At 44.2% G+C, this 27,705-nt stretch overlaps 1 protein-coding gene across 2 annotated transcripts in view; it reads right to left on the reverse strand.

Moving 5' to 3' along the window:
• CABLES2 (Cdk5 and Abl enzyme substrate 2) overlaps positions 1-27,176 on the reverse strand; it is a 124,248-nt gene extending 97,072 nt beyond the window's left edge. Inside the window, exon 1 of one of the 2 annotated variants that reach the window (XM_069243155.1) lies at positions 26,744-27,176. In XM_069243155.1, the coding sequence (XP_069099256.1) occupies positions 26,744-27,129 (386 nt within the window). In that variant the 5' untranslated portion in view covers positions 27,130-27,176. The remainder of the gene's footprint in view (positions 1-26,743) is intronic. The other variant, XM_069243156.1, reaches the window with a different exon arrangement.
• Between the last annotated feature and the right edge of the window lie 529 nt (positions 27,177-27,705).

The raw sequence follows: 27,705 nt of genomic DNA on the forward strand, positions 1-27,705 counted from the left end.
CATCAACCCTGTTATATGGATATTTGCACTTTTGCTGCTTACATGGATAATTCCACTTTTGCCGGTTACATGGATAATTGCACTTTTGCCCATGCGTTTCACTGCAAGAGAACTTCTGTTTCCTTTTGTGTGTCTGCTTTGCGCTCACAGCAGCCGTCAGATCGCTTATGTGAAACTGTTTTACTTTTTATTTTCGATATATGTGGCAAGAAAAGTCCGGTTAGGAGTTTACAATGCTAATAGCTATAACTGTAGCAAATGCAAGAACCATTGCATTGCAAATGCTTGTTGTACTGTGCGATCACTTTACACAATGCCCTAAGTCAGCAAGACTCAAACTATGACCCGGGGGGGACTTGCAGCCCATCTGACCTTTACATGCGACTGGACCCCTGATCAACAGCAGCACTTGGCTGCTATTTTCTCAACTGCGCATCAACAGTGCAAAAGATGTTAAGGAAACGGGCAAGCGTTTATTTACAGGTTAACGGAAATTAAAGAAAGGAAGTAACTATGGTGTCGTGCACACCTTCATTTTTAAAGGCATCATGCAACAAACATGGTAAACATGATAGATTCTTCAAGATTCAAAAAGTGTGTTTAACATCCAGAAGCTTTTCACCTTAGTATGTCAGATTAGATCAGTGCACTGAGAAGTATTTTGTTCAAGTGAAACAAACACGCTTCCCTCAACCCTCGCAACAATCCAAACGGTGAATTAGGAGGCAAGTCAGTTGTCCTCTGACTGGGGCCTGTTGCGATCATAGATGGACAACATTGTAGTTTGTTAAATAAAACACAAGAAAAGGTTTCATACAGTCCACATCCTACAGTCATGTATTTCAAGGTCTTCTTGCATGTGAGACTGAAGAAAAAGAAGGGAAAGTGAAATAAAACAATTGCCTATGATCATGGGATTTGGTCAAGTGAAAAAGGCGGGATAGATCCCAGGGGTTCTGGTTTCACAATGTGCAATTCAGCCTTAAGATGTACATGCTTCCCTTCCTCCACGCCCACCTTACACCCCCTCGCCTCCTCTGACTGCCACCCTGCTGGCATCAACGATGCCCTTGGTCACACAACAGACAAAACTTTTTGGCTCCCTGGAAAATGCTTGTGTGTACCCATGCCCTAAATCAAGTCTGTCTGCTCTGTGCCGTTGATAGCAGAGAGATGAGGGTAATTTAGTGAGTTTGAGGTTTCACCCTGACAAAGGTTGCGACTGCTCCTTGAGGTGGTTAGTCAACCTCACCAAATATTAATCCAATTTCTTACACACTGCAGGAGTGTGAATGTGTTTTCCGACTCTTCTCTCCCTCATCTTCTTCGCTAAAATGCCCACCCCACTGCACTCCATGATTCTCTTGCGTGTTTTTATCACTGCTGCGCTCTTTATCATTCTCTCCCTAATGTGCTTCGCTCTACACTATGAGCGCCTGTCGCCCTTCCTTGCTGTTTCCACATGCGCTTTTCCTTCTGTCCTCATGTATAATGTTCTTCACTTCATGTGTTTCTTTTCCGCCGTCTGTACTTTCTCCATTGTGTGCTGCTTTTCACTTTCTCACCTACTAGCTCCTCAAACCTGCTCTCCTTTGCCTCCAATCCATGAGTTTTTTTTTTTTTTTTTTTAAAATTCTGCCACTTTCGCACTAAAAATCCTTACTTTTTAAAAATGTATTTATTTGGATCCAAGTGGCATCCACTATATGGGACCAGCAAGTAAACACCAGTTCAACTGGTGCTGCGTCATTCCAGCAGCTGTGCCGCCACTGCTCTTTCTTCCTGACACAGTACAGCATTGTGTAAGTGTTAGAAATGGGGTTTCTGGTTGGCTAGGGTATGCACCTCAGCCAGGCAGAACTTACCCACTTTAGTCAGGGAAAGGGAGTTACACATCCAAGATAACCCCTGCTCGCCCCCTTGGTAGCTTGGCATGAGCAGTCAGGCTTAACCCAGAGGCAATGTGTAAAGCGTTTGCACAACACACGTGACACAATATCCCCACCACACAGGAAACACAACACCAGATTATATGAAAATATACTGTATTGTACACAAGGCAATTATCAGACTAAACATCACATATCAGTACAATCCTGCAACCTTAGCAGTTGTCAGAACGTTACACATTAGTTACTCTGCAACCTAGCAGTAGTCACACATAACACACAGGTTACTCAGTATTCTGCAACATAAGCAGTAGTCAGGAAAACACGTTATTGCATCACAGCACTTGTCATAAGAATATCATAAAATGCCCATAATAGGAACATTAGAAAACATATGGCAAGTTAGAAAAACATATTAGCAAGCATGTCCATAAAAGGAACATTTGCATACACATATGTAAAAACATCAAACGCAGGTAGGTAATATGTGAATCAAACAAAAGTCTGTAGAAAGAACTTTGGATTGCAACTATATTGGTCCTTTAAACAGTACCTGGTTGGATGAAGGCACCTCCAGTGCCTAGAAGGCGAACAATGGGGCCCCTGGGGCTCCTATGCGCAAAACGGGGGCCTCCCTTATACTCTTGGGTCAGAGGAGGGCGACATGCACCTCCTCTCTCTTATAGGCAGGCCCCTCCGGGGACCGTGATAACTGGGGGGCCCCCCAGGGCCTCAACCGGCCCTCACGAGGGGGGCCAAAGCCAGCAAAAACAGCTTAGGGCAGGAGGGGGGCACCACGCACCCCCTCTGGTTTACTGACAGGCCCCTCCCGGGACCCACGATCTCTGGGGCCCCCCGGGCCTCCACTGGCCCTTCCACCAAGGTGGGGGGGGCCCCACAATAATGCCCGTTTTACCTAACAGCAGAAAAGGAGCATCCTGCTCCTAACGCAGAGGCCAGGGGGAAGGGGGCACTCCCCGCGCCTTCCCCTGGTCCTGCCGTGAAGCCACAAGAAGATCGGACCCCTCCTGGGGCCCGAGCAGACACTCGCCTGCACCCGATGCGGTGCAAGAGTGTTCTTCCAGCTTCCCGGGCCGCTGCGGTGATCTTATTTAAAGGGGCACCATGCAGCAAGGAGCCTACGAGCTCCCAAGGCTCCATAAGCGCGCTGCAATCAGCGCTATGGCATCCGCAACCACGGAGAAGCACCCCTCGTGAAGAAATGGATGCAGGGGTCAGGGGCCACAGCACCCTGCCCCTGGGGAGCAGAATCTTAAGACTAGGTCCTCAGGTGGAGGGCCCAGCTACAGGCCAGCACAAGGGAAAGGCAGCAAGTGGCAAGTCCTTCACAGTGACCAGGCAGGTCACAGGTCAGCACAGCTGCAGCAGTCCATGGCGGTTCCTAGTGAGTCCTGTGGTGTCCAGTTCCAAGATGATTCCAAGAGTCTCCAAATTGTGGGGAAAATTCCCCTGTACTTATAGTCAGTTCTTACAGTGTTTTACAATTGTAGGGAGAGGAGGTTCCAGCCAGTTACAACTGGTTCTGGGAGTGACCCCCCTCTCTTTTTTCAGCACAGGCTCCAAACATCAGTGGGGGGTTAACGACCCTATTGTGTGAGGCCAGGGCACAGTCTTTACAAATGCAGGTGTGCCCCGCCTCTCCCTTCTCTCAGCCCAGGAAGACTATTCAGTATGTAGATGCACCTCAGTGACACCTCCACCCTCCCTGTGTACAGGCTGTCTGAAAAGTATGCACAAAGCCCCAACTGTCAGTCTGCCCAGACGTGGAATGGAGTCAAGCTGCAAAACACCAGAGTCATAAGCACAGATAAATGCGCACTTTCTAGAAGTGGCATTTCTGTGATAGTAATAAAAAATACACCCACACCAGTAAGCAGCATTTATTATCACCATCACAACCATACCAAACATGCCTACGCTACCCCTCATAAATCAGACAATACCCCTTACACATAAGGCAGGGCATTTCTAATGCAATCCTATGAGAAGGCAGCACTCACAGCAGTGAGACACCAAGTTAGGCTGTTTGTCACTACTAGGACAGGAAATGCAATATGGCACATGTCCTGCCTTTCTACATACATGGCACCCTGCCCATAGGGCTAGCTAGGGCGTACCTTAGGGGTGACTTACATGTAGTAAAAGGGGAGTTATGGGCCTGGCAAGTAAGTTTAGATGCCAGGTACATGTGGCAGAAAACTGCACACACAGGCCCTGCGCTAGCAGGCCTGAGACAGGTTTTGAAAGTCTACTTCAGTGGGTGGCGCAGCAGCGCTGCAGGCCCACTAGTATTATTTAATTTACAGGCCCTGGGTATAGAGATACCACTGTACAAGAGACTTATAGGTAAATTAAATATGCCAATTAGGTATAGCCAATCATACCAACTTTAGATGGGAGAGCACCTGCACTTTAGCACTGGTCAGCAGTGATAAAGTGCTCAGAGTTCTAGAGCCAACAGCGAGAGGTCAGAAAAACCAGGAGGAAGGAGGCAAAAAGACTGGGAATGACCCTGCGTAAGGCAAAAAGTCCAACAGTAAGCAATAGCAAGACTCAATAGTTTTTTTTAAGACTGCCACTTACTTTTTAATGTGATGGCGGGAGATAGAAATGGAGAACATGCATTAAAAAGAGAATAGATCAGGGTGTAATGTGCCAGTGCACGTGGACACAGGAAAGCGCTTATTCACTTAGGATGTGTTACTTATAACATTGAAACCCACCACAGTGGCTCCACCAATGCTGGGGAAAAGGTAGGATATGAATATAGCAGAAAAACAACTGAATGCAACCAACAGCTTGATGATTTAGCATCATTTTCAGTTGCAAATTAGTCACTTGATGGTTCTAACAGAAACCTGGAAGATGGAATGATACAACAAACAGCCAATACCAGGAGGCGATAGAATATTATACTGCTCAAGGTAGTGCACAATATGTACATTTTCACCAATTGGTAGTAATAGTTTAATCCAACCATGTTGCCCAAAAGCTGCACTACATGGCTAAAAATACATTTGACAAAGCCAATAGTTCTTGCATAGGTGATACCTGTTGGGTTTGTCAATCCTTGTTCTAAGACAAAGAGGTAGTCTTGTTGCAAGGTGGGCAAGCTGACGTTATGCAGCCCAGTTTCAGCACTTCAGATAACGACGACACGAGAGAAGAATAAATTAGATAACAAGGTCCAACCACAATGTTGTGAAGAGTTGTGAGCAGAAAAGCCTCTTGGGTCTCCCCATTCCTGGAAGAGGTAGGGATATCCAAAGGAAGTAGTTTTTCAAGACAATTAAAAGCCCACAAGGGATAAAGGAAAGCTCCTTAGTCCAGCTGTTGGCCAGAGGCTCTTCTGGAAAATAGTGGATGACCCAGACGTCACAATGAACAAACATTTTAAATAAGTCACTTATGGAAAGCTTAAGTATAAGCAGATGACTGCCCTCCTCCCATCTGTGCTGTTGCCAGAGAAGCAACATGAATTACCTAGTTATCCAAGACACTAGTAGCTTTCCATTGTCAACCGTGTGCCACCAAAAGTTCAAAATTAGGAAGATGAATACAATACAAAATGAGCATCTTTGTGAACAGCAAGCACTTTTTTTGGAAGCGCACATTTTTCCCCAATTAAAACATGCACTGCTGGCTCCCAAAACGTGGGTGGAGGCGAAACCCCTCTCTAGTGTTGCTCACTTTGTCTGGTGACAGATGCGCTGTCAAGCCAGACCATAAAAAAACGAATAGGTTACATAGTCAGGCAACTTTTCTGGTAATCTTAGCACTGTTCTGCTTCCGCTGGAAGCAAAATGATCTTCACTACATGATGTGCTCAGTCAGTCGCTCAATGACAATTGTGTTTCTTGGACAAATCAGTTAATCTCGCTGTGACCAAAAAAAATAATGATTATGATCTTGTATAATGTAATGGTGCTCTTGTGAAGCGCTCCAATATCTTCACGTTGGGTTCAGTTTGCTTTAAAAATAAAATGCCCAAAAAGGAAGAAATAATACCTCAATCACAGCACGAAGAGCAGATGCACGCTAATTAAGATAAATCAATCTGTACTTTGTCCATGCACCACAGGCAGAAAAGGAAGTGACGCAGGAAGTGATTCCTCATGCGCTGCCGAGTTGGAGGGCCACAAAGAAGAATGATAATGATGCTAACAAAGAGTAAATAATGAGCGGCTAAAAGCCCCTTTTAGAGGGTTGTTTTTTTTTTGCAGAGAGACAGGTTTCCAAGGGACAGTGCGTGGCTTGCTGCCTGCAGGGTCGACCTACTACTGTAAAGCTGTTTACGTATGTGGCATGAACAAATACAGTTTTTCACATCTGGCCTACTGGCTTTGCCAATGCTTGTGGGGGAAAAAAAAAAGTAGCAAGCAAGGATTGCTTTCTGTTTAGCATGCATTCCGGAAACAAATAATTGACAGAGTATACAGTCACTCCTGCATTCCAAATGGAAGCCCGAGGAAGGCGAAATGATAAGCCAAACAGCTTGAAGTGAGAAGGAAATAACTCCCAGGCTAGTAGGTTAATCAGGCAATACCCGGATGGGTGATCGGTGTGTGGGCCAGTTTATTTTGGGCTGTTTGTGGGCCTGTTGTATGCCCTCAGGAAGTGCTTATTTTGAGTACAGGGTTTACGGCGCAGGGTACCAGTACTTATTTTTTAGGGCTGGCACTATTTTTCTGCCTCAACCATTTACTGAGAGCAAAAGACATATAGGGGAAAGGAGGAGGAAAATAAAAATGAAAAAAGTGTCACAAAAGGAGAAATCTGCAAGAGTGAGCTGAAGGGGCAGGGAGTGGCTGTAAATGGATTGACTTCAGGATTACACTGCCTCAGTATTCGTGCTCTCACATTTAATTCCAGTAGCCACTGGTTCAGATGAAAGCTTTGGACACCGGCACGTTTTTATTTACAAATTAAGCACTGCCCTCGGGCGGTTTTTACTGTTTATTTTTTCAATTTACCGCAAACATTACCTCCAGCAAGCTCAAATGCATTCACTGTCCGATACCTAGCAAACCACTTACTCGGCGTGTCCTTACAAGTTCAGAATTGCTCTGGTTTGCAAACGTTGGCCCACTTTTTGTAGCTATTCGATTCATTAACTTCTGTTTTGGTGCCTGGGCCTATTTTCTGTTAGAGTCCGACCCCGAATACTCCTCTAGGTGGTGCTAAATGCCATTCTTAATATTTGGTAACAATGCGTGAAGTTAAACCTAAAAACAAAGGTATGAAGGCAGGGGCGTGGCCGCACCAGACAAGTAGGACGTGGCGGGGAGAGACAGTGTGTGGGCGGCCTCAAGGAAAAGCTAAACGAGGACAGGGTTATTTTCTGCAGTTTGTCAGCAGCAACCCTGGTCCTCTGAACAGAGCTATTTATTGGGCAACAAGCAGCGCCACAGTAAACAGCAGGAGAGCGCGTGGCCAGCATCCTTCCCACTGATGACGCTTTTGCATGTAATACTGTGACATTATATAATACCTACATTCCTGGACAACGGCTAGGATATTCGTTTCGTGCGAGCAGTAACAAAATGATACACCGGTGCTGCTAGGGTATCAGTGAAGGTTAATAGCCGCCGCCAGGAAGACAGCCTTTTGTTTCTTCATTTTACTTAGTGCTTTGAAACACCAGAACTGGTAGAATGCTTCCGACTTCAGGGTTTGTTTTTAACTTCTCTGGCGAATGCCTTTGAAAGGACATGTATACACTTGGTTGACGCCAAGGGCTGCAGATCAACAAGACGTTTAGCTCAAGACCTGACCAGGCTTGTCAGAAAGGTTAATCAGAAACTGGTCCTTTAGAATAGATGACAGCCAACTTCAAACTCGACCTAGTTGCGAAAGCAGACATTCGTCAAAACTCTAAATCGGGCCGGGTTACGGCATGACAAAGAGTCAATTCAAGTTGCATGGAAATCTATCAAAATTACCGAAGGGTCATTCTCTCACAACACTTGACTCTTTCTGTAGAAAAATATTCTGACGTATTCTTGGACTGTCACATGGAAGACAACACGCTTTAATGGTACAAAAGAACAAACGCTCTGTAAGCACAAGAAAGCCTAAACTAACACAAGGATCTTTTAATAGGACAAAGTAGGGCTGTATGGCGGATCATTGCCACAGAAATTAAATCTCCTGCAGAATGAAACCAATCTACCATTTTCCCAGATTTCGCCATGAACTGAAAACACTAACCCCTCGACATCTGCCATGACCTGCAGCTCGTAAGCACAAATCCCAACAAGGTCCTCTCAGTCTCATTTTTCCAAGGTTTGTAAACTTACGATCCAATAATTGCCTACGGAGATCATAATATGGCAGACAGGATATCTGTCACGATTCTGATGGAGTAACCCATCTGGCAAACTGTAAATCAGCCATAAATTTTATGCATGACTCTTTCCAAGACTGTGGTCTGTCCAATAATTACTGCTTTAAGTCCCAAATTCAAGATTGAGTTTTCCTGTGATTACAGCTACTGTTTTAAGGCAATCAATAGTGACAGGTAAATAACAGCACATTTAACAGGACATCTGTCATTATGTTTCACACTCACTTCCTGCTGTTTCTGCCAACTTGGATTTCTTCTGGAAGATCTTGCACTGCACTCTATTCCTACATCAGAAAGAGTTAGGTTCTTTGCTTATCTACTTTGCACAAGTAATTTTCTTCAAAGACTACAAGAGTACGACAGGTTATTTATTTCAGCCACAGGCTTCCTATGTAGGAGGCTCTTAAGGAGGCACTTGACACCGGTCACGTGCAGTATAAAGTGCCGGGTGGCACTGTGGTTACTGGGACGAGTCGCCCTTTCATCAGACAATCAATAAGCATACTTGACAAACCCCATAGCTTTCAGTCCTTCACAATCTGTCCTTCAAAGCAGCATATTAAGAAAACTATGCATGCAATGCAGAAGACGCCATTCACAAATGTGCATGTGGGCTTGTCAAATGCAGATGAGGGGAGTACATCAAACGCAATGAATACAGATCCAGCAATGGTTCCGCAAGATGAGGGACACCCTACAAACTGGAAACACCTGGAACAACGACTCCGAAACCACTAAGTCGTGAAAAACGAAAGTGAAACAACGGTTTCGTTTTCCACGAGATCCTGGTTTTGGTACTTTAACCACGCATGTCTGAACCACGTACATGCGTGGTTAAAGTTCAGAAGAAGGGAGTTGGAGTTGACGCAGTGAAGGAGGAGGTAAGTTGAGCTGGGACTGGGGCTGTTTTTTTGGAGGGGGTGGGGGGCTCGGGTGATTAGGGTTTGGGGGGATCAGGGTTTAGGTTTAAGGGGTGGGGACTCTGGGTATTTTTAGTTTGTGGGGTGGGTCGATTAGGGTTTAGGGGGGGGATCAGGGTTTAGGTTTTAGTGGAGGGGGTTGGGGTAGTTGTGGGGATGGGGGGGGGGTGTCACGGTAATTTTTGGGGGTTGGGGGGCAGGGGAGGGGAAGCATGCTGGAGCCGTGCATGCTGATCACTAATGCCTTTACCAGGAATGCGCTTACAACGGAAAATCGTTGTAAACACATTCATGGTAAAGGCATTAGTGATAAGAACAAGGTTGTTGTTCGAACCTCATTGTTGAGCCGTGGCTGCTTTAAGCACTCGTGGTTCTGACATATAATCCCCACAAACAACTGGAGCAGCCACCTGACTATTTTCCTCATGCACAATAAACATCCAGACATGAATTATGACATGCAACGGTTTCTCCAGGTTTGCCAAACCTAATCCTGCCCAAGATCGATATGAAACCTGCAGAGTGCCAGATTTCAGACCATCAACACTTAAAGCTTTTAACAGCCCGAAGTACAAATAACACCACTTACTCTGCATTTCCAGAGTAATTTACCCTTGAATAGAAAGTAATTGCAAATTGAATACAATCTTAATAGTGTCTGGCGCGTTGACTGGTCAGAATACATAAAGAAAAAACATTGCTGAAGTAAGGCGGCACACTGGCCAATTAACTAAAAATCTCCGCCATGGTAATGGCTTATTCAATAATCATCAGGTGACCTGGACTTGTAAATCATCGAACAGGGTGAGTATTTAATCTCTCCAACACTCTACTAACATGCCTGTGACAAACAGTTCAATGTCATTGTAGAGAATTGTAGACTGCTCACGTTTAAGGTACAAGTGAGGTTTGTGTTTTCAACCTCAAATTAAGCCAGAGGTTGAGCAATGTTTATTAGGAAAACCTTTCTTCCAACAAAAAGCTTGCCCAGGAGGTTACTCTCACAACAGTGATGCAATTTACCTGGTTACACCCATTTTACAATAAAAGAAAACCTCAGAAGCTCAAGATAAATTATGAAAAATCATCAGGCAAGGTATGGTATGGGCTAGGATGCAAATGTGCCAGGTGGCCAATGGTTCAACAGCTCGGGAAGAACTAATTGGTTTAGAACAATAACCAAATAAAGCAGAGTCTTCTATGTCTGATACACATGGCTGTCAGTAGCACTGGTCCCAGTTGCATAACTCAACCTACCGTGGGTTTCAACATTTAACAATCTAATTTGCCTGGGCCATCTAACATATCTCACTGAGATATGATGGAAAACGATAACCTGTCATGTGGTTCTACAACCTGCAATTCTCTTCCTAGGGACCTTGAAAGCATTATTTGGCAGAAGATTCACTCAACCTGCCTGGCGATGAATCATGCGTTTTAGACATGTGCCACTTATATTGTCCATTTACTGCGAGTTTTATTGTGTCAAAGGTTTTCTTTTATTTTCTGGTTCCTATGACTGACATGCACTCTGGTTTAATAGTTCAACAAAAAAAAAAAGTTTCACAACTTCTGTCCTCTTGCTAATAATTGACAGTTAAGGATGTCTTGAACCTAATCAGAGCTTGATGAAATGGACGATTAGCATCAATTTATTTCATACAAATGCTTAGAAACAAATCAATTGTTAAAACGAAAATCATTTAACTGGTTCTAACATTAGCCACAAAAACAGTTCTTTGTAAAATAAAATAAGCCTGTCAGTAGGTAGACATTTACATGTGGAGGTCTCCCCTGTAAAACACGATTACTTTCGAGAGGGGGACATAAAAGATAATATTTCAAAACTTAAGAGCTATTTTATACTACTTCAAAAATTTTGCTATACAAAAAAAAAAAAACAAAAAAAACAAACACAATCAAGCATGCTAGTAAGTGGAAAACAACACATGGTAGTGGAATACATGGTCTACCCACACAAGGTGGATACGTTTATAAGTACGATGGTTTTAAGGTTTTTTTGAACTACTTGCATTAATAAAGTGGGCCCAAATGTTAAGCGTGTCTACTTTTAGTTCTAGTATTAAAAATTGAGACCAACATTTTCCCCCAAAAGCTTGATTAGTGAAATTGAAAACGAATACGGGTTGAAATATAACTGCAATCTTAAACGGTTTCACCCTTTCCTAAACCATGTGCCATTCCACTAGATTTTTTTGGGAATTCAACTTACTTTTCCATTATAAACAAGATTCCAATTCTACAAAAGATCCAGAATCTAACAAGGAGACCACGTTGTATTCTTCATAAAATGGATAGTGCTTCCTCCTTTCTCAGCCACCTCCACTGGCTACTGATCGACAACATATTGAATTTAACATAAGTGCATTGAAGTTTTAAGTCTTTTACTGCACCTATTCTCTTAGCTGGAGGATACCAAAACGTGCCACACTGAGCTCTTCGGTCACATTCCCATGGTTTGCTCTACGCTTCAAATAGAAGTTAGGAGGAAAATCCTAGAGGCATTGTGGCCCAACTCCCAATCTCACCCCAGACTGAGTACTCTTTAAGGAATTTCTTTAAAAAGCTAAAAACGTGCCTTTTTTTCCAGTAATTCTCTGTCTACTACTGAATTATGCTAATTTATCCCATGCTAGTTTTCGTTTGAATGTTCGAAAGCGCCAAGAGACCCTCAAGGTGTACGCTGCACTTTATGTCTGAATAATAATTCAATATTTTAGATGAAGCTTTCCCTTAAAAACTTACCAGACAAAGTTTAGTGCTCGTTTTGATGAATTAGCATAGAATAACTAATTCACAAATAGAAAGTGAGGTAGATGAAATGTATGCAGTGAAATCAAACACTGCCTATTCAATACGCAAAAACTGACGGTAACTCCGGCCCAAGCGACCTGAAAAGCCTAGCCTGCTACATGTGCCCTCCAGGCTGGGGGTACATTTCTCTGGGATCCAGTCAACACTAGCTCATGACAACTGATTTCGAAGTCTAGTGAGAACCTTCTCTTATCATGGACTCTCTCCTCCAAGACCCTGCAACCGCGAGAAACATGAGGTACAAACAAACAACTTTTCATGCTGTTTGCCACATTACAAACTCTAACTACATGGTGAAAAAAGAAAAGCTCTAGATAGCTTTAAAATTGAATTCTGATGGTGTTAAAGTGTTTTGGTCTTCCAAAACAATCAGATACCCACTGGATGTTTACTGCAAAATGGATGTTTACTGCAAAAATAAATAAAGAAACACACACACACACACACACACACACACACACACACACACACACACACACACACACACACACACACTCCAGGTACCTGATGCTAATCCAAGTGTTACCAGGTACAAAACACTATGCAAATGTTGCAGTGGAATACAATACTGATTTGTCTAGTTTCTGTTGCATAGCAATACACCTTTCCTGGGTTTCTAATGTATCCAATGGTGGTGCACAATGCACTCTCGGGGGATCAATAGTGTTTACTGCAGCTAAGTACATTGGGCCATTGGTCCAAAGACCGTGTTAGGGACATACTAAAGACCTTAAAGGCTGATCATGAAAGCCTTATCTCATGCGTTGCAAAGCGGGGCAGATTGCATTTCACAAGTAGAGCACAAGACACCACATAATAAACACACACCAGGAGGAGTACAAGGTAAATGAATAACCCTTCTGGTCCAAACGAGAGATACGCGGAGACCGTGCGAGATCTGCTTCCTTCATACAAAGGTTGCTCTACAGCCCTAATTGTATAAGGGATAAAGTTCCCCTTGCTGTACATTTTAAGGATATTGCACATCACCGAGGAGTTCCATAACCATATAGATGAACAAGGCTGAAGGCTGACTTCCTTTAAAAGGTTATGGAACTCCGTGGTGACTTGCAATAGCCTTATCAAGCAGACCACGGAGTACATTACTTGAGAATACATGGTCATCATTTCCCACAAACCACTTAAAACCTTTCTGCGTAGCTCTTTCATATGAAAGAGTGAGCACGTCTGCAAACATGAAGAATAAAAATAAAACATCTAGTGCAAAATTAAACTCATTAAAAACATGTTAAATATTTTTTTCAAACAGATTTAAGAAGCAGTTCAATACAACTCATTTTTTGAAAAAAAAAGAAAAACTACAGTAGCTGAAAATGTAGAAACATGCAGAAAGATTCTACCTTATCTCTAAGGAGAGCAAAAAACGAATAAACATTCTATCTGCTTGTCATTGAAAGCGATTAAAGTAGAGCAGAAGAAAGAAAAGCAACATTCTGACATCAGAACTAGACTGTAATAGCTTATAGTAGTCGATTACTGGTGTCTTTTCTTTATATTCGGCGACTGGGTACGTCACAAGTCGCCGATTATAAATAAATTAGTGACTGCTGTATATAAAGGGATTACAGAGTCTTAAGCATTATAAGATGTTAACGTGCACTTCAATAATCCAGTGATCACGTTCAGAACACTAGGTTGAGAGCTATCTGCGCTCAAGCTACAGTGTCCTTGCAATCACCTGTTCGGAGTAACTTTAAAAAAGCAGTTTATTCAGTACACCCACTGTCCTATTCAGGTCATTAGCTATCGCAGGCATACAGAGCGTTCATGAAAATCTATACACCATAACTGACCATTAGCAAAAGACTTCGTCCCAGGAGTAATGCTGGAGCAGAAGTTTGTACCTTCAGTCTAGGTTTACAGGCCACTGAGAACGTTTCCATTTAAATGAACTTCACAGTAGACATGTTTTATCTGTTTTTAGGGTCGAGCCTGCAAATGCATGCGAGACACTGTTGTGTTCAGTAAAGGGCTTGGAGCCTGCCTGTCGCTCACCGTTAGTTGGTTTGTGTGGCACTCTTCTTTACAGCCTCGTAATTTGACCAGACACGTCTGGCATCATTTCCGTTCCTCTGTGTGGAGCAGGGACCAAGCACAAATCGATTTCAGCTTGATTAGTGCCAGTCTGCTGCTCCTGACCTGATCGAGGTGCTATTTTGTTCTACGTTCCAGTTCCCCGCAAACAGAAGTTTTGTGACTGACAAAAACGTGCCCAGCAGGACAAACAAATTGCAAAGTTTTATTTTTTAAAGCTAACTTTTTTTTTTTGTTGTTAAGTCGTCTTTTCTCAGTTTCCACTCATGTTTTTTTTTTGTTTTTGCTTGTGGGCGCTGTTGACAAAAGATGACAATTAACTTGTTTGAAATATGCAAGACCTGTTGCATTGCAAATGCGTGTTATGTCTTGGTGTAGTGGTGGAAAGTAGCGAGGCTCCTCTTTCTTTAAATGGGCTGCTCTGCAGGAAGTAGCTGATGGATTAATGACAAATACTTTACACTCCATCCTGTATTCTCGTATGGTCAATGATGTACTTTCAATACAATGTACTGACAATGAATCAGCAATTGGTTTAATTGAGAGCTCTCTGAACCATTTTATGAAAATCGCTTTTACCATCATGCACGGCTCGCTGGACCACAGCCCATCAATGAAATGTGGGACTTGCTCTGGCATCAAATAGACATTGTGCATAGTGTACATATGGCTGGAGCTTCCTGATGCCTAGTCTTCCTCCTTGCTGTCATGCGACGTGTTCAATACCCCAACTGCTCAGTGCCTGCCCTGTATTCACTTGCAGACCATGCTGGCCCCTAAGTTTATATCCAGCACCTTGGTGATCACTTTTCATGTTAACCCCACACCGATCGTCATATGGTACCCCTGGGGTGCTGCATGTATCCCGACAATGGCAGCTGACCGCCTGTCTCCGTTCTCTCTCGCTGACTTCTTTGAACAATCTCAACACCCATCAATTCTGATGGCAAGAAAGAGACTGGGACAGTTTGATCAGCAGTCCTTTGGCCAGCTCCGCACACTGTTCAAACGACCTGGCCAAAAGTGTCAGCGAGGAACTATTATTTGTTTGAAGGTTATTGTGACAGAGGAGCTACCGTACACAATGTGTAATGTGCAACACAGTTTCAGAAAGAAGTTTACCTTTACTGGCACGAATTCAGAAAGGGACTGGCACCGATGCCTTTAAAGCAGCAGACCAATCTAGCTTTAGTTCTGTCTGATTCCTCTTACCTCAAAGGTAAGTCCTTACGCTTAACAAAGTTACTGTAGTGCAAAGCCAGCGCACTGAATTATGCGCTGTGTATACCAAAGGCTGGCTGATGTGTATGTCCAAAGGCATAGCTCAATTTTCAACAACTTTGAATGCTCATGAATCGTTTGGTCTTAATACACGAGTACCTGCACAACACTGCACAATGTGCTTCCATGATCACATAAAAGTCAAGGTAGGGAGATGGTGGTTCAAGCTGGTTAGTGCCGAGTATTTCAACTACAGAAGCACAGAAGAAGCCAAGATGAAGCCCTATGTAGTAAAAGCTGAGGAAGAACAGTTAATTATCAACAGTGATCTGATAAGATAATGCAGAGATAAAAACTCAAATAGCCAACAAGCAAACCTATGCTTTGAATTCCCACTGGAAGGTCTGAGGAAGAAAATGAGATAAAAACCTACCCAAAATCCCATTGTAGGGTTATCAAGAAGAAGGCCAAAGACCAAATGAGTGAAAAAGAAATATCCTGAACAAGCAATATCATGGATATAATACCAAAGAGAGGTATCATTTTTGACTGTCGCAATGGTAGTAGTTTTTATGACCCCCACCCCACCAAAAAGTGGTGACTTCATGATGAAGACAAAGGTAAAAGGCGCATGCCTACTTTCATTCCTATGAGAGAAGCTAGATAGACCAAGGACCATGGGAGCCGAGACATTCCAATTCTAAGAAATTAGAATTAGTAAGCAGCTGGGAGAAAGACAGATTTGAATCAACAGACCATGATCTCAACCAACAGGACTTCGAGAATCCAGGGAGATGAATAAATCACAAATATGCAGCCTTCCAAGCAAAGGGTTCAATACTCCGGGCAGTAGATCCCACCCTCCAGACAGACATCTATTATCTAAGAAGAAATGGCTAGGAGCTATGGGTCATTACCTAGCCAAAAGTTGGTGTCGGCAAGATCTACGCCAACATCTCTAACAATATACTTAATGCAAATTCTTACTGTCAGCCTCTAAACTAAGCAACCATATCACACAGAGCAGATTAATAAGTGTTAAAACATTAGGCTAACTTCAAAAGCATGACATTGAGAATACCATCCGCAAGTACAATTCCAGAAATGTAGGAAGCAGTAAGGAACGAGAAACAGCAAGAAAAGAAGCCCTTATGGCATCATCTAGCTAGCATCAGAGTGTGTGTAATACATGAAGCAGCCACACATACAGAGAACAAAAAGGCATGTCACAAGCCTCACAATCTTTTCTCCGAATCAACAAAAAAATAAAGACACAAGAGCAGCCTTTACTCATCCTCATTATTTAAAAAGGAAGAAACTTCCTGGTTTATCACAGAGCCGCAAAGATTAAAATGTTTCTGGCAGACACTGATCAAGCTCTCAGTTTATTTACTTGGTAGTCATTTTCAGGGGAAAACAGGACTTGTTAACATACGTTCAAGGCAGGTGTTTTAAGAAGAAATTAGAGAGCGAGTGAAAACCGACACCACACCTTACATTGGAAAGCTTGGTGCAGAGATTCCAGGAAGCTGACTACTAGACGCTGGTTGTCTTGATGTGGAGTGGGCAGCAATAAGTCCATCCCTATCTGGCGTGAACTGCCTCTGCTCTGGCAACCGCTGGTGCAGACCCAGCTCTGTAAGGAAGTAGGGCTGAAGTGGGTAGAGCTGGGAAAGAAGGGGGTGGGGGGTGGGGGGGGGGGGGGGGGGGGGAAACTGGCCATATTCCAGATCCACCAGCTATTCAAGAGTGAAAACCAGGGTCCACATTAACCAATGTGAATTGTCGTGATAGCGTCATTTTTGGTGTGTCTGCTCCAGGACATATACACTAGCACACACATACCTTCTGGCTATGCATCTTAGAAGTGTGCAGAGACCAGGGCACAGAAAACTTTACTTTACAGCTTGCAGATTTCAATTCCCAGGCAGGCAGAAATGATTTATGTAATGTTATCAGAAGATATGAGGCCAGGTTAACCAAGGGGAGAGAAAAACTTCATTTAGATTATAGCAGATGACCATTGTGAACGTTTAGCTCACTAAGCCATCTTTCCTACTCAATCAGTTAACCTGACATTTGGGAAGTGCTTTATGCCACTGTAAGGTTTCCTTAAATCCCTGGAGCAGCACAAGAGATATGAAAAGGAGGAACCAGGAGACAGCAGGAGATGTGGGACAATATAGGAAGAATGAGGCTGGAGATTTGCCATAGTACATTAATATCTCAATGGCGGGGGTTTTGGGGTGAAACATTGCATTAGCACTTAGAGGCAAGGTAGGGAGGAATGAAGCAGCAGAAGAGATGATGGGATACAATGAGGGAAGATACTCCAGGCTCTGATGGAAGCTGAAATCCTGGAATAGAGAGAGGCACTGGATCAAGCCAGAGAGTGCTCTTAAGAGGCGGGGGAATGTTTACTAGCTCCAAACTGCCACCTCCCTTCCTAAAATCTATTGTCAGTTCTCTCATGCAGCCTCACCTTCAGCCTGCAGCTATTGCACAGTGCAACTAATTTCCCTATGAGCTCAGATTTCAGGGAGGGAAGAGCAGTCAGGTAAGTAAAGGAATTCTCCACAGGGTGCAAAAGGCTTAGCCCTAGCAAGTGTCTAATTGGAAGTGGTCTAAACTATGTGTTACACATATTCACTGTAGGCGATCTGACTAGTTGCTCTGATGGGGTCACTGTGCTCTTAGGTTAGCAGAGAACAGAGGTCACATTTACGCGTATTAGCATGCATGTAGGATTTGGGTGCATTAGTGGACCTGCTCCACTCTGAGTTCTTGGGGGTTAAAGCCAATAGGCAAGTTCTAATTGATAGATTCTTAACAGAGGCTGGTCTTGGGTCAAATGTATCTTGCACGTGAAGCATTTTTTTCGAAAGAATATGGCGACACCCAGGGACTCCCAGCATCACAAACCCACTATCTATCCTCTCCATTATCCAACTACTAACCCTCTCACTACACTCACTCCGTCCATATAACTACACTGTATTCTAACCAACAAATTGTAAACCTGGGCATAAACTGACCTACGCACTCATCAACCTGTGCACACCTTTGGCATGTGCAGCGGAAGGAAGGGCAAGAGAGTCTTTCATGCACCTACAATGCATTACAGGAGATAGCACTGCAGCTTTCCATTCTATACCTGTGCTATTTGTGTTCATGTAGACTGTTAAAACCCAAGGCAAACCTACTGGATTAGCAAAGTTGGTTTTGGTGGCTGCAGACATCCTTTCTACTGTGACATCTCAAGGAATAATAAGATGGGGAAAGGGTGAACATGCTGGAGAACTATACATCTTTCTCTAAGCTGCCATGCTGCAACACCACTGATCTCCAGGTTAGAAGAGGCAAGACATCAAGGTAGGACATAACAGTACAGGGCTACACACAACGCCTCCTCCAGTATCATCACATTGGTGTCTCTATCCCAAACATTCACCCCCAAGGGCACTATGTCAGGCTGTGCAGCTTAACTCTAGCTGAGTGGCCTCATATCACTATCCACTGTGAAGAGGCCGTGACCTGCTCCCAGCATCGCCCCGTATATCACAACTCATCGGGTCCAAGTACTCCACTTATGTACCCCAATACTTTACCCTTAATAATGATTCACATGAACACATGGCTGGATGCAATGTTCTGCTCTATATTAACAAGATTAACAAGCATTTGTAATGCAACGGGTCTCGCGTTTGCTCATGTTAGAGCTGATAGCGTTGTAAACTCCTAACCCGACTTTTCACCTATCGACAAAAGTGCATTTATGTCTGTAACCCGAAAAAGTGCAATTAACTGTGTAAAGCGCTTGACTGCTGCCAAGCGAAATCACGCTAGTAAAATAGAGAAAAAGTAGTCCACGAGCCGGACAGAAAAACAGCGAGCCTCGCATGTTTTCTGTACTTGGCTGATGCGCTCGAGGAGGGCTAGCTAACTGAAAAGGCATGACGTATTCATGCCTTCGACTAATGAAAGCAAGCAGATTTCAATAGGCAAGCCCACGAACCAATGAAACACACTGACGTGACATCGACAGGGCTCCGAGCCCTTTTCTAATACCTAAAGCGTCTCGCTGAGATACGCATGCGTGAGTGCATGCAACGCAGGCTCGACCCTAAAAATTGAGCTTGTGCCCCTGTGAGGCTCTAGAGGCCCATAACCAAGCAGGAAGTTCAACTGCAGGTATTTTTGACTCTGGATACTGAGGACTAGCTTGAAACTACACAGTCTCACCTCACTCATGGTCCCAACAAAAGGGCTTCGGCAGGCGCCATCATTCATCCTGACTCTGCTCAAGCATCACCAGTGACACCACCTTTGCTCAAGCATCACCAGTGACACCACCTTTAATTCCTGGAAAACATGACACTATGTATCTCCCAGTTTCCTAGGTACACTGGCTTTGGCAGTGCTGGTCGACACCCGCGGGCCCTCTGCTTTCTAAGCACGAGACTCCTTCGCGTGTTTGCTTCCGCTCTACTGAGTACACCCATGAAGCCACCATAAGATGGTACCAAAAGAAGCACAGCCCCTCTGACGGAAGGCGGGCGCTGTAGCATCTCAATGCTCGCTGAACATCCCTCCACCGTCCCTGCAGGCTCTGAAAAAAGTTCACAAACCATCACATGCAAGGCTGATCTGTTGAATCGCCACGGAAATTTACATTGATAAGATCAAATGCCTGCATTTCATCACACAGAAATGCAAATGCTTGCCTTCCGGAAGGTTTCAGTGCTCCAGCTAAGCCAGGGCAGCAGACGTGCACTTGGGAAAAAGACCTGCCGGGAGTTAAAATGCACCACGTTCACCAAGGGGGGCGAAGCGGTGCAACTAGTGGAGTAACGGACTATGGAAAGTGTGTTCTGCTGCTGACAGATCTGCACCCGTTGCGGCACTACACTGTCACGTTACCGAGGCCATACGTACAGTTAAAGGCGCAGATTAAGCACCCGTGAAATTACACGGCCATGTCCTGATCACGCGAGTGATCGCAACGCACGCCTCACGGGGCCTATAGCCGGATGATGAAGAGGCGGGATCCTGGTTAACAATTAACTTGTCTTTGTTGTTTGTAAATCACGAAGTGTTAATTAACTTAGCGTTTTCTCGATTTTTAAAAATCACTTGCTGTACGATACTCTAATTAACAAAGAGAGAAATGCAGAATATATAACCAGTCACCTACTCGGAATTTTATGAGGGTGAGTCTCTTCCAGTTAATAAGGACTCCATTACACATAATGAATACCTCAGGGGCACGTGACCACTGGTGTCGTTTATAGCACGCTTCGGAATATTCGGCAGCCGCAGAGAGCGCATGAGATGCTACTGGGGTCACATGCCAATGATGCCATGAAAAAAGATGCTATTAACACTCAGAATTAGGCAGAGGTAATGAATTAATGCATTTCTGCGGAAAGACATTATCACTGGAAACTAAGCAGCTCTTCCAGTGTACCACGCGCCTTTTCTGTCTCAGTTTTTTATTATCAGACAGACTCATGGCAAGGTCTGCCGAGGGAGAAGATGGATCCGTGTTAAGTAACACCAGGACTTTAACTGGTAAAATAAATAGTAATGCGAATAAACTAGGTTTTGTGAACAAACAAAAAAGTCATAAGTGTAACACGTGGAATAAAAAAATAAGTCTGAAGAATGAGCATGTTTTATATTTAAAAAAAAACTAAAAAAAAAAAAAAAAACTAACAAAAAAAAAAAAAAAAAAAAAAAATTCTACAAGGTTCCACGCAAGATTACACGTGTAGCCATGGCTGGAAATTCTGAGAAACTTGAAGAAATCTCCCCATGACAAAATAAACGTTTCCTTTGCCTGAGGGACTGTACCCGAGGGCTCAGACAGCATCCAGATTCACCCCGCAGCAGGGGTTGCACATATGCACTTTCATGCTGCGAAGTCGGTCCATTATTTTATTTTTTTGATCATGTGAAAACAGTGATTAATTTGGTTTCCAATGTAGATGGCACAGGCTGGATCATCAATATAAGGTACAGGTAATATTTCTTTTCATGTTCATGCTTTCTGACTTGAATCAGAATAATTTATTTTACATGTATGTAATTCGTTAAAATCAGGACACAGTTCTATTAAAAAGTATACTGAATTGTATATAAAAAAAAAAAAAAAAAAGTTGGTGTCCATGGCTCATATCGTGTCTTTCTTTCCGTATACAACTTCATAGTATGCAAGAACAATGATCGCAGCAAGTGTGATATAGAAACCTAGTGACATCGATCAATGAAGGCCTGGGTTAGTCCTTAAAAACATTTGGATCAACCAAAACTCATGATCGTCAGAGTTGCATGAATACTGATTGTTTGGGCCCCTGCTGGCATTGTGGCTACGACTATCCCTTCCTCCTCTCCAAGGAGAACTGCAGACTTTAAAACCAGCTTCTGTCAACGTCAGGAATTCCACAAAGCGACAGATTAGTCTTTTGTCATTAGAATTGAAGCAGGCTACTAATGCTGCCCTACTGATCTGAGCGACTCATACAGTGGGATGCTGGTCTAGTAAACTGCAAACCCGAGCATAATGTGTTCCCACCACCATGTATTCCCTTAAAGAGGTATGAGGTCTTCCCTATAGCTTGAGATAATTAAGGCTGGGCTGATATTTTCACCAGCAGGTACCCATGGATACTACACAAAAGTGCTTATTGATAGATGGAATGGAGGGTACTACAGACACTGTGAGATAGTTAGATGTGCAACTCTTCCTCTTTTTTCTTGAGAGCACCAGGCCTCAATAGAAGGGACTGCTTTCATGATTACATAAAACAACAGTAGTAAGGCAGTTGTACAGGAGGCACAAAAGGATTACTGCTGCAGAGAAGCAATAGTTACTCTGATAGTCCACATATCTGTTTGAGCAATGACACTCCAATCACAGAAAGAGGGCAGTGTCAACAGTGGCAAACTGAGCCTCTACTAGGTGTGCAGAATTGACATTTCTACCCCTGGGTGAGCCAAACCATTGCTGTACATCTAGTGCAACAACAGCTGAACTTTTCAGTAATGTGGGGCCCGCTGCATGATCTGGAACAGGAGTGGCCTGATTTAGAACAGGAGGCAAAATAAATAGGAACCATCGACTTGACCAATGGAAGACAGTATATGTGCTGGGCTGTAAATAGCACATGCCAGGGAGCGGCAGTAGTGGTATGACAGACTGCTCACACAAGATATGGAATAACTCAGGATCAATTCCATTCTGCTTAAATATGGAACACTGTCTATATGAAACAAATGGTGAGCTGTTTATATTTATATAGTGCTATGCAAATCTAGGTTGATGGAGCAAAGTGCAAAGCAAGTGTTATGAGCTTGCAAGACCCAGGGCCTGTTAGGTTTCCTTTGATAGGTAAGGGGGATGCCCAAGGAGGCTCGTTGTTCCTAATGAGTGAAAATCAAGTGCGCTGGTATGTCAGTTTTTAGTATCTTTGGAGTACCCAGACATTTCCGATTCCTAAGTGCAATTTTCAGGTTTCTTGAAATCGTATTTATTTGAGCCCCTGGACAATACGGTGTACGCTCACCAGGACAATTCACATCAATAAGCAGAAAGCATAGAGCAGTTTCAAATATCCTAGTAATTGGCACTCTTCTACACATCGGCAGTGATTAGTTAGATGCAAATTCAAGTTCAGGAATCAATTCAAGGCAAAGGCATGACCCCTGGGCATCTCCACCAACGTGAAGAAATGGTGAGCGTAACTCCCGAAACTTTGTTTATAGTCTTGAGCAGGAGACAGTGGAAACACTGCTGATAGATATAGTCTAACCTAATGTACCTATTAATAAATGATGTGCTTAACAAACCTAATCTCCCTGTTTATTTGAACCATGGGCGGGGTAGGACTGAGGGTGGAGGAACTAAGGGGGCTGGGCATGACAATAATGGGACGAGGGAAATCTTCTGCTCTCTGGTGCGGATGGGGTGAGAAGACGGTCGTCTGGCTTTGCCAGAGTCATCTTTGGTCTGACTAGGTTAGGATAATCACCTAGTAAAACCAGATCGTCTATTTGCAGACCGGTAACCCCAGGTCTGGAATCACTTGCAAATTTTAACTGCCCAAAGCAGTATCTCATCACTTATTGTTCAAGATTTTCGAGATTTAAATGAGGCCCAATGTTTCTCTGCAATATGCTGCACAAGGTTTGCATATAAATGTTACCATAAATGTTTAAGGTAAAACAAGGGACGTGCTAACATCTTGAAGGGGAAACAATTGAAGTTAGAAAGATGAATGGTGTATTTGCTTACTTTAAGCCATATGAGTAGAAGCCAACAAACTGGGCTGTCATATAAATGAAACAAAGTGAAAGCGCTGAAGACATCTCCTTAAAGATCACTACTTTGCAACACAGTAAACTGCCCTCCTCTACTCCAGGCACATCGCCCAGAGACACTATCAGGCCCTCATTAAGAGTCTGCGGTCGGGCCGCTGCGGTCATGGCAGTCTGACCGCCGACACCTCCAGGTTGCTGTCAGTCGACAGTCTAGCGCTCTCGCTGGTTGTAATCTGCCAGGGTGGCGCTGCATGCAGCGCCTCTCTGGGGTTTACGGCTCCCCAATCCGCCAGCCTTTTCATTACGTTTGGACCGCCATGGAAAGGCTGGAGGAATGGGGTGTCGGGGGGGGGCCCCCTGGGGGCTCCAGCACTGCCCATGCACTCAGCATAAGGAGTGCCTGTGCCCCCTGGACAGCCCCGTTGTGATTTCCACTGTGGAAAGCGCGGCGGGTGCTGCTGCACCACCACATTGCTCCCAGCTCGATTACTAGCCAGCGTCAATGTTAAGGCCCTGTTTCCCACTGGGCTGGTGGGCAGAAACGCTGTGTTCTGGCCGCACTGGCAGTCAGATGGCGGTAAGAGTTTGGTGGGCGGTTTGGGTCTTTGCCTTCGACACTGTACAGTTCTCTGCAACCTTAAAAAAATACGATATACATATAAGTGAACAAAAAGAGTGGTGTGAAAAGCAAGGTATAAAGGTAATCCAAGGTAAAATGAAAATGACTGGATGCTGCAGTCAAACTATTAATTAGAGACACACTAATAAAGAGCTGAGCTATGCAATTTGATATGAAGGCATTCGACAGGACGCAATGCATTTAACAACATGCTTTCTTTCAGTCAGTTGCTTGTGCGAAGCCATGTAAGTGTGTTTTTTTAATAACACGTAAACCAGAAGATTACATATTCAAAGCACATTCCAACATATTCGCAATATTGAAGAACAAAGACTGGCTTCACCAGCCCGGCAGAAGCCAGCAAGTATGCATCTCCAAGCGCAGGGACACAGAGGAAGAAAAACATTTACAAAATGGAAAAACGGGCATCTCTCCTAATGGACTATGCAGATACATGGAGGCATTCAAGACATGTGGTGATTATAATTTTGGTGACAAGAAGGAATACTCGTTCTGGTCCTTTGTCTGAAAATAAAGCTACTTTGACCTGCTTCACATTTATTTCAGTATGTTTAAAGACATCAGATGTGCTCACCAAAATGGCATCAACTCCCCCTTGCAGGAACCCCCCGATTACATCTGCCGAACAGTTCAAGGTTCTGCATGCTCCAGACATGATCTTACATTCACAACGTCTACACGTATTCTACGCTAGGACCTCTATGGTGCAGGGTGCTTGCATGGTTACCCAGCGTCCAAAATGCACATTGTCAATTAGCAGTTCAGATCAATATATACTGATAACAATTGCAATTCTCATATATACAATGTTGCCCAATAGTAGCTAGAAATAAAATCGATAAAATGGTAAGGATGCATATGTGTAAAAGCCAACTCATCGTGACCCAAAATACAGATATAAACATTCACACAAAGACAACACTTCTAACTACTAATTCCCCCCATGCACTGAGAACCCTACCAACCCTTCCCACCACAGAAAACTTGCAATAACTCTGCCTCTCCCCCACCACAAAAAAAAAAACTCTCCCAATTTTCCTGACACTTCTCGTGGTCTTTCTCTCATCCATGCAATCCTTGATGATAACGTACACCTCAACCCAGGGCTTATATTATTTCCAAATATTCAGGAAACTGTTTTCTACGACACCACTGATGCTAAAAGCCTTTGATTGGTCGTGGAAATCCACTGGACTACAAACCTTCTGTTGTCACATGGGACACACCACCAGAGCCTTAACTAGCCAGGGTAGCTGAGGAATGCACGCATCATTAACCTTAATGAAACCTCTGACTTCTAAGCTTTGGTATGTTTTAATTGCTCCAAGTGTTTCTCTTTTTTTACCAGCGCTTCAAGAACCAGACGCACTGAACACATTTGATCACATCAAAAGAACTAAAGAAACATTCCCAGTCACCCAAAGGATATTCACCTAGAGGAACCTGCTCACCACATCCAAGGAACTCTCTCCATCCTGCTTGGACAGCAACATGTCTGTCCAGCACTCACAATGCATTCCATTACAATAAGTTATGTAGCGAGCTGTCTCATAGTGCATCATACACTTCTGCATCACCTTCCATCACCACACAGCATGCAGACCACTGTCCACAAACCCCAAAGACTTTTCGCACCACACCTTAAACTCAAAGGGTGATCGGCCATCCAAAGTACCTAATGCCTCCCAGTATCACACAGGAGGCCAAAGGCCAGTTGCCAATGCTCAAAAAACCCCAGCAACACACTCAAGGGTATCTTTGTTACTCCTACAGGACAATCGAAAACCCCCAAAGCATTGTCCTCCAGACACAAGGATTCCTCCATCACCTTGTGACTCCCCCCCAACCACCACTATTTTTTTTTTTTTTTTTAGATTTTAATCATTTGATATGTTGCAGCTCTATCGCCTTTTTTTTTGCAGCGGGGGCACCTCAAAACGCCTAGCATATGCTAGTGCTGCATGTGAAGCGCTGTAAAGACTAACAGAAGGCTGTCGCTGGTGTAGTCCGAATCTGAATTAAGACACTATTACACATTCGAGAGTAATCTCCCCACCAACCAAAAACACAAAATCACCCCTGAAAGATTTTTTCGGTCTTGAGCCACCTTGACATTTGCCACCGAGTGAGAGACGCGATAAAAAAAGGAGTGTCATCATCCTTTTGTTAATTAAGGAAAGGGGAACTTACTGTCTCAAACTTTGATCTAAAACAAATACAAGCACCGTTTTCTCAAAATATGTTACAACACAATATGAGAAACATACTTCTCACCTGTTTGAAAAGCTACAAAAAGAGAAACAAAAAATAAAGCGGTGAAGATATTAAAATCACGGGCAGTGTGGTAGGGTGAGTGAGAATGAGGAAATGTTTGGACGCCGAAGCCATGACACTGAATCCACAACCTGCAGGTGCGGGCTCAGCTGACGTAAAATTGACCTCTGTCACAACAAATCTAAGTCCCGCCCCTTAACCTTTGACACCGCTGACCTCTCACCTCTGTCTCTGAAGGTCCAAGTTCAGCCCCCCGGGGTGTAGGAGCCCCGCAGTCTGCGGTGTCCCGGACTTGCAGGCTGAGAAGGGGGGTGTAGGGCAGGGTCCCTCCGGGAAGCCATTGAACCCCCACTGCGGGGCCTCGGTCGGGCTGTGGAACACTTCATGATCCTGGGAGGAAAGGAGGAGCGCCGGTGGTCCTCGGGGTGGGCTGGGCGGAGGTGGAGCGCAAGGAGGTCCCTGGGGGCGCCCGTCCAGGGAGATGTTGGTGAGGAAGAAGAGAGCAGCCTGGCGCCGACGGCTGTCCCCCCGCCTCCGGGAGCGAGCCTGTTGAGGCGGTGGAGGTTCCGCAGTTCGGTGGCACTGCGCCCCGCAGGCAGCGGCGGCCATTCTCCGACTGAGCCGGCTGCCGCCGAGGGGCGGGCACAAAGGGCCGGCCAATACGCAGGCCCCGCCTTTGAAACCAGCCTACTGGTTCCGCCTAGCTAAACTGTCAACATCTAATTATCCATTGGCTCAGATACCTGTCGTTTTCTTCTTCTAAACGGCCAATCACATTACTTCTCAAGCGGCGGCCATTGCAAATACCGTCTGACAAATTGTTCGAATGTTTGTCTGCCTGCTCTGTCTGGGGCGGATGCAACAGTAATCACGCGCTCTTTGATTGGCTGCTACACCTGTCAATTCCTGGAGGAAGTAAGGCGAACAGGTTAGAGCGCAAATAAACCCTTTTGTGGCGGCAGGCGGCCATTTTTTTGCTTGTTGGCTTATTGGCTGCCCTGAAAACAGCTGTTGCAGAGGAATAATCTGGTTGGTTCGAGAGGAGAGCTGACTGGGATTTCGATTTCTGTCGTATTTCGTGTCTGTGACTGTTGCCCTCATGTGTCTTTTCGATGTCTCGACATCTGCTTTGCATGCGTTCTTCCCCCCCGTTTAATTATTTTCCGTGGCATTAAACGTCGTGGC

The sequence above is a fragment of the Pleurodeles waltl genome, chromosome 7, assembly GCF_031143425.1.
Source record: "Pleurodeles waltl isolate 20211129_DDA chromosome 7, aPleWal1.hap1.20221129, whole genome shotgun sequence".
In the NCBI taxonomy this organism is placed as follows: domain Eukaryota; kingdom Metazoa; phylum Chordata; class Amphibia; order Caudata; family Salamandridae; genus Pleurodeles; species Pleurodeles waltl.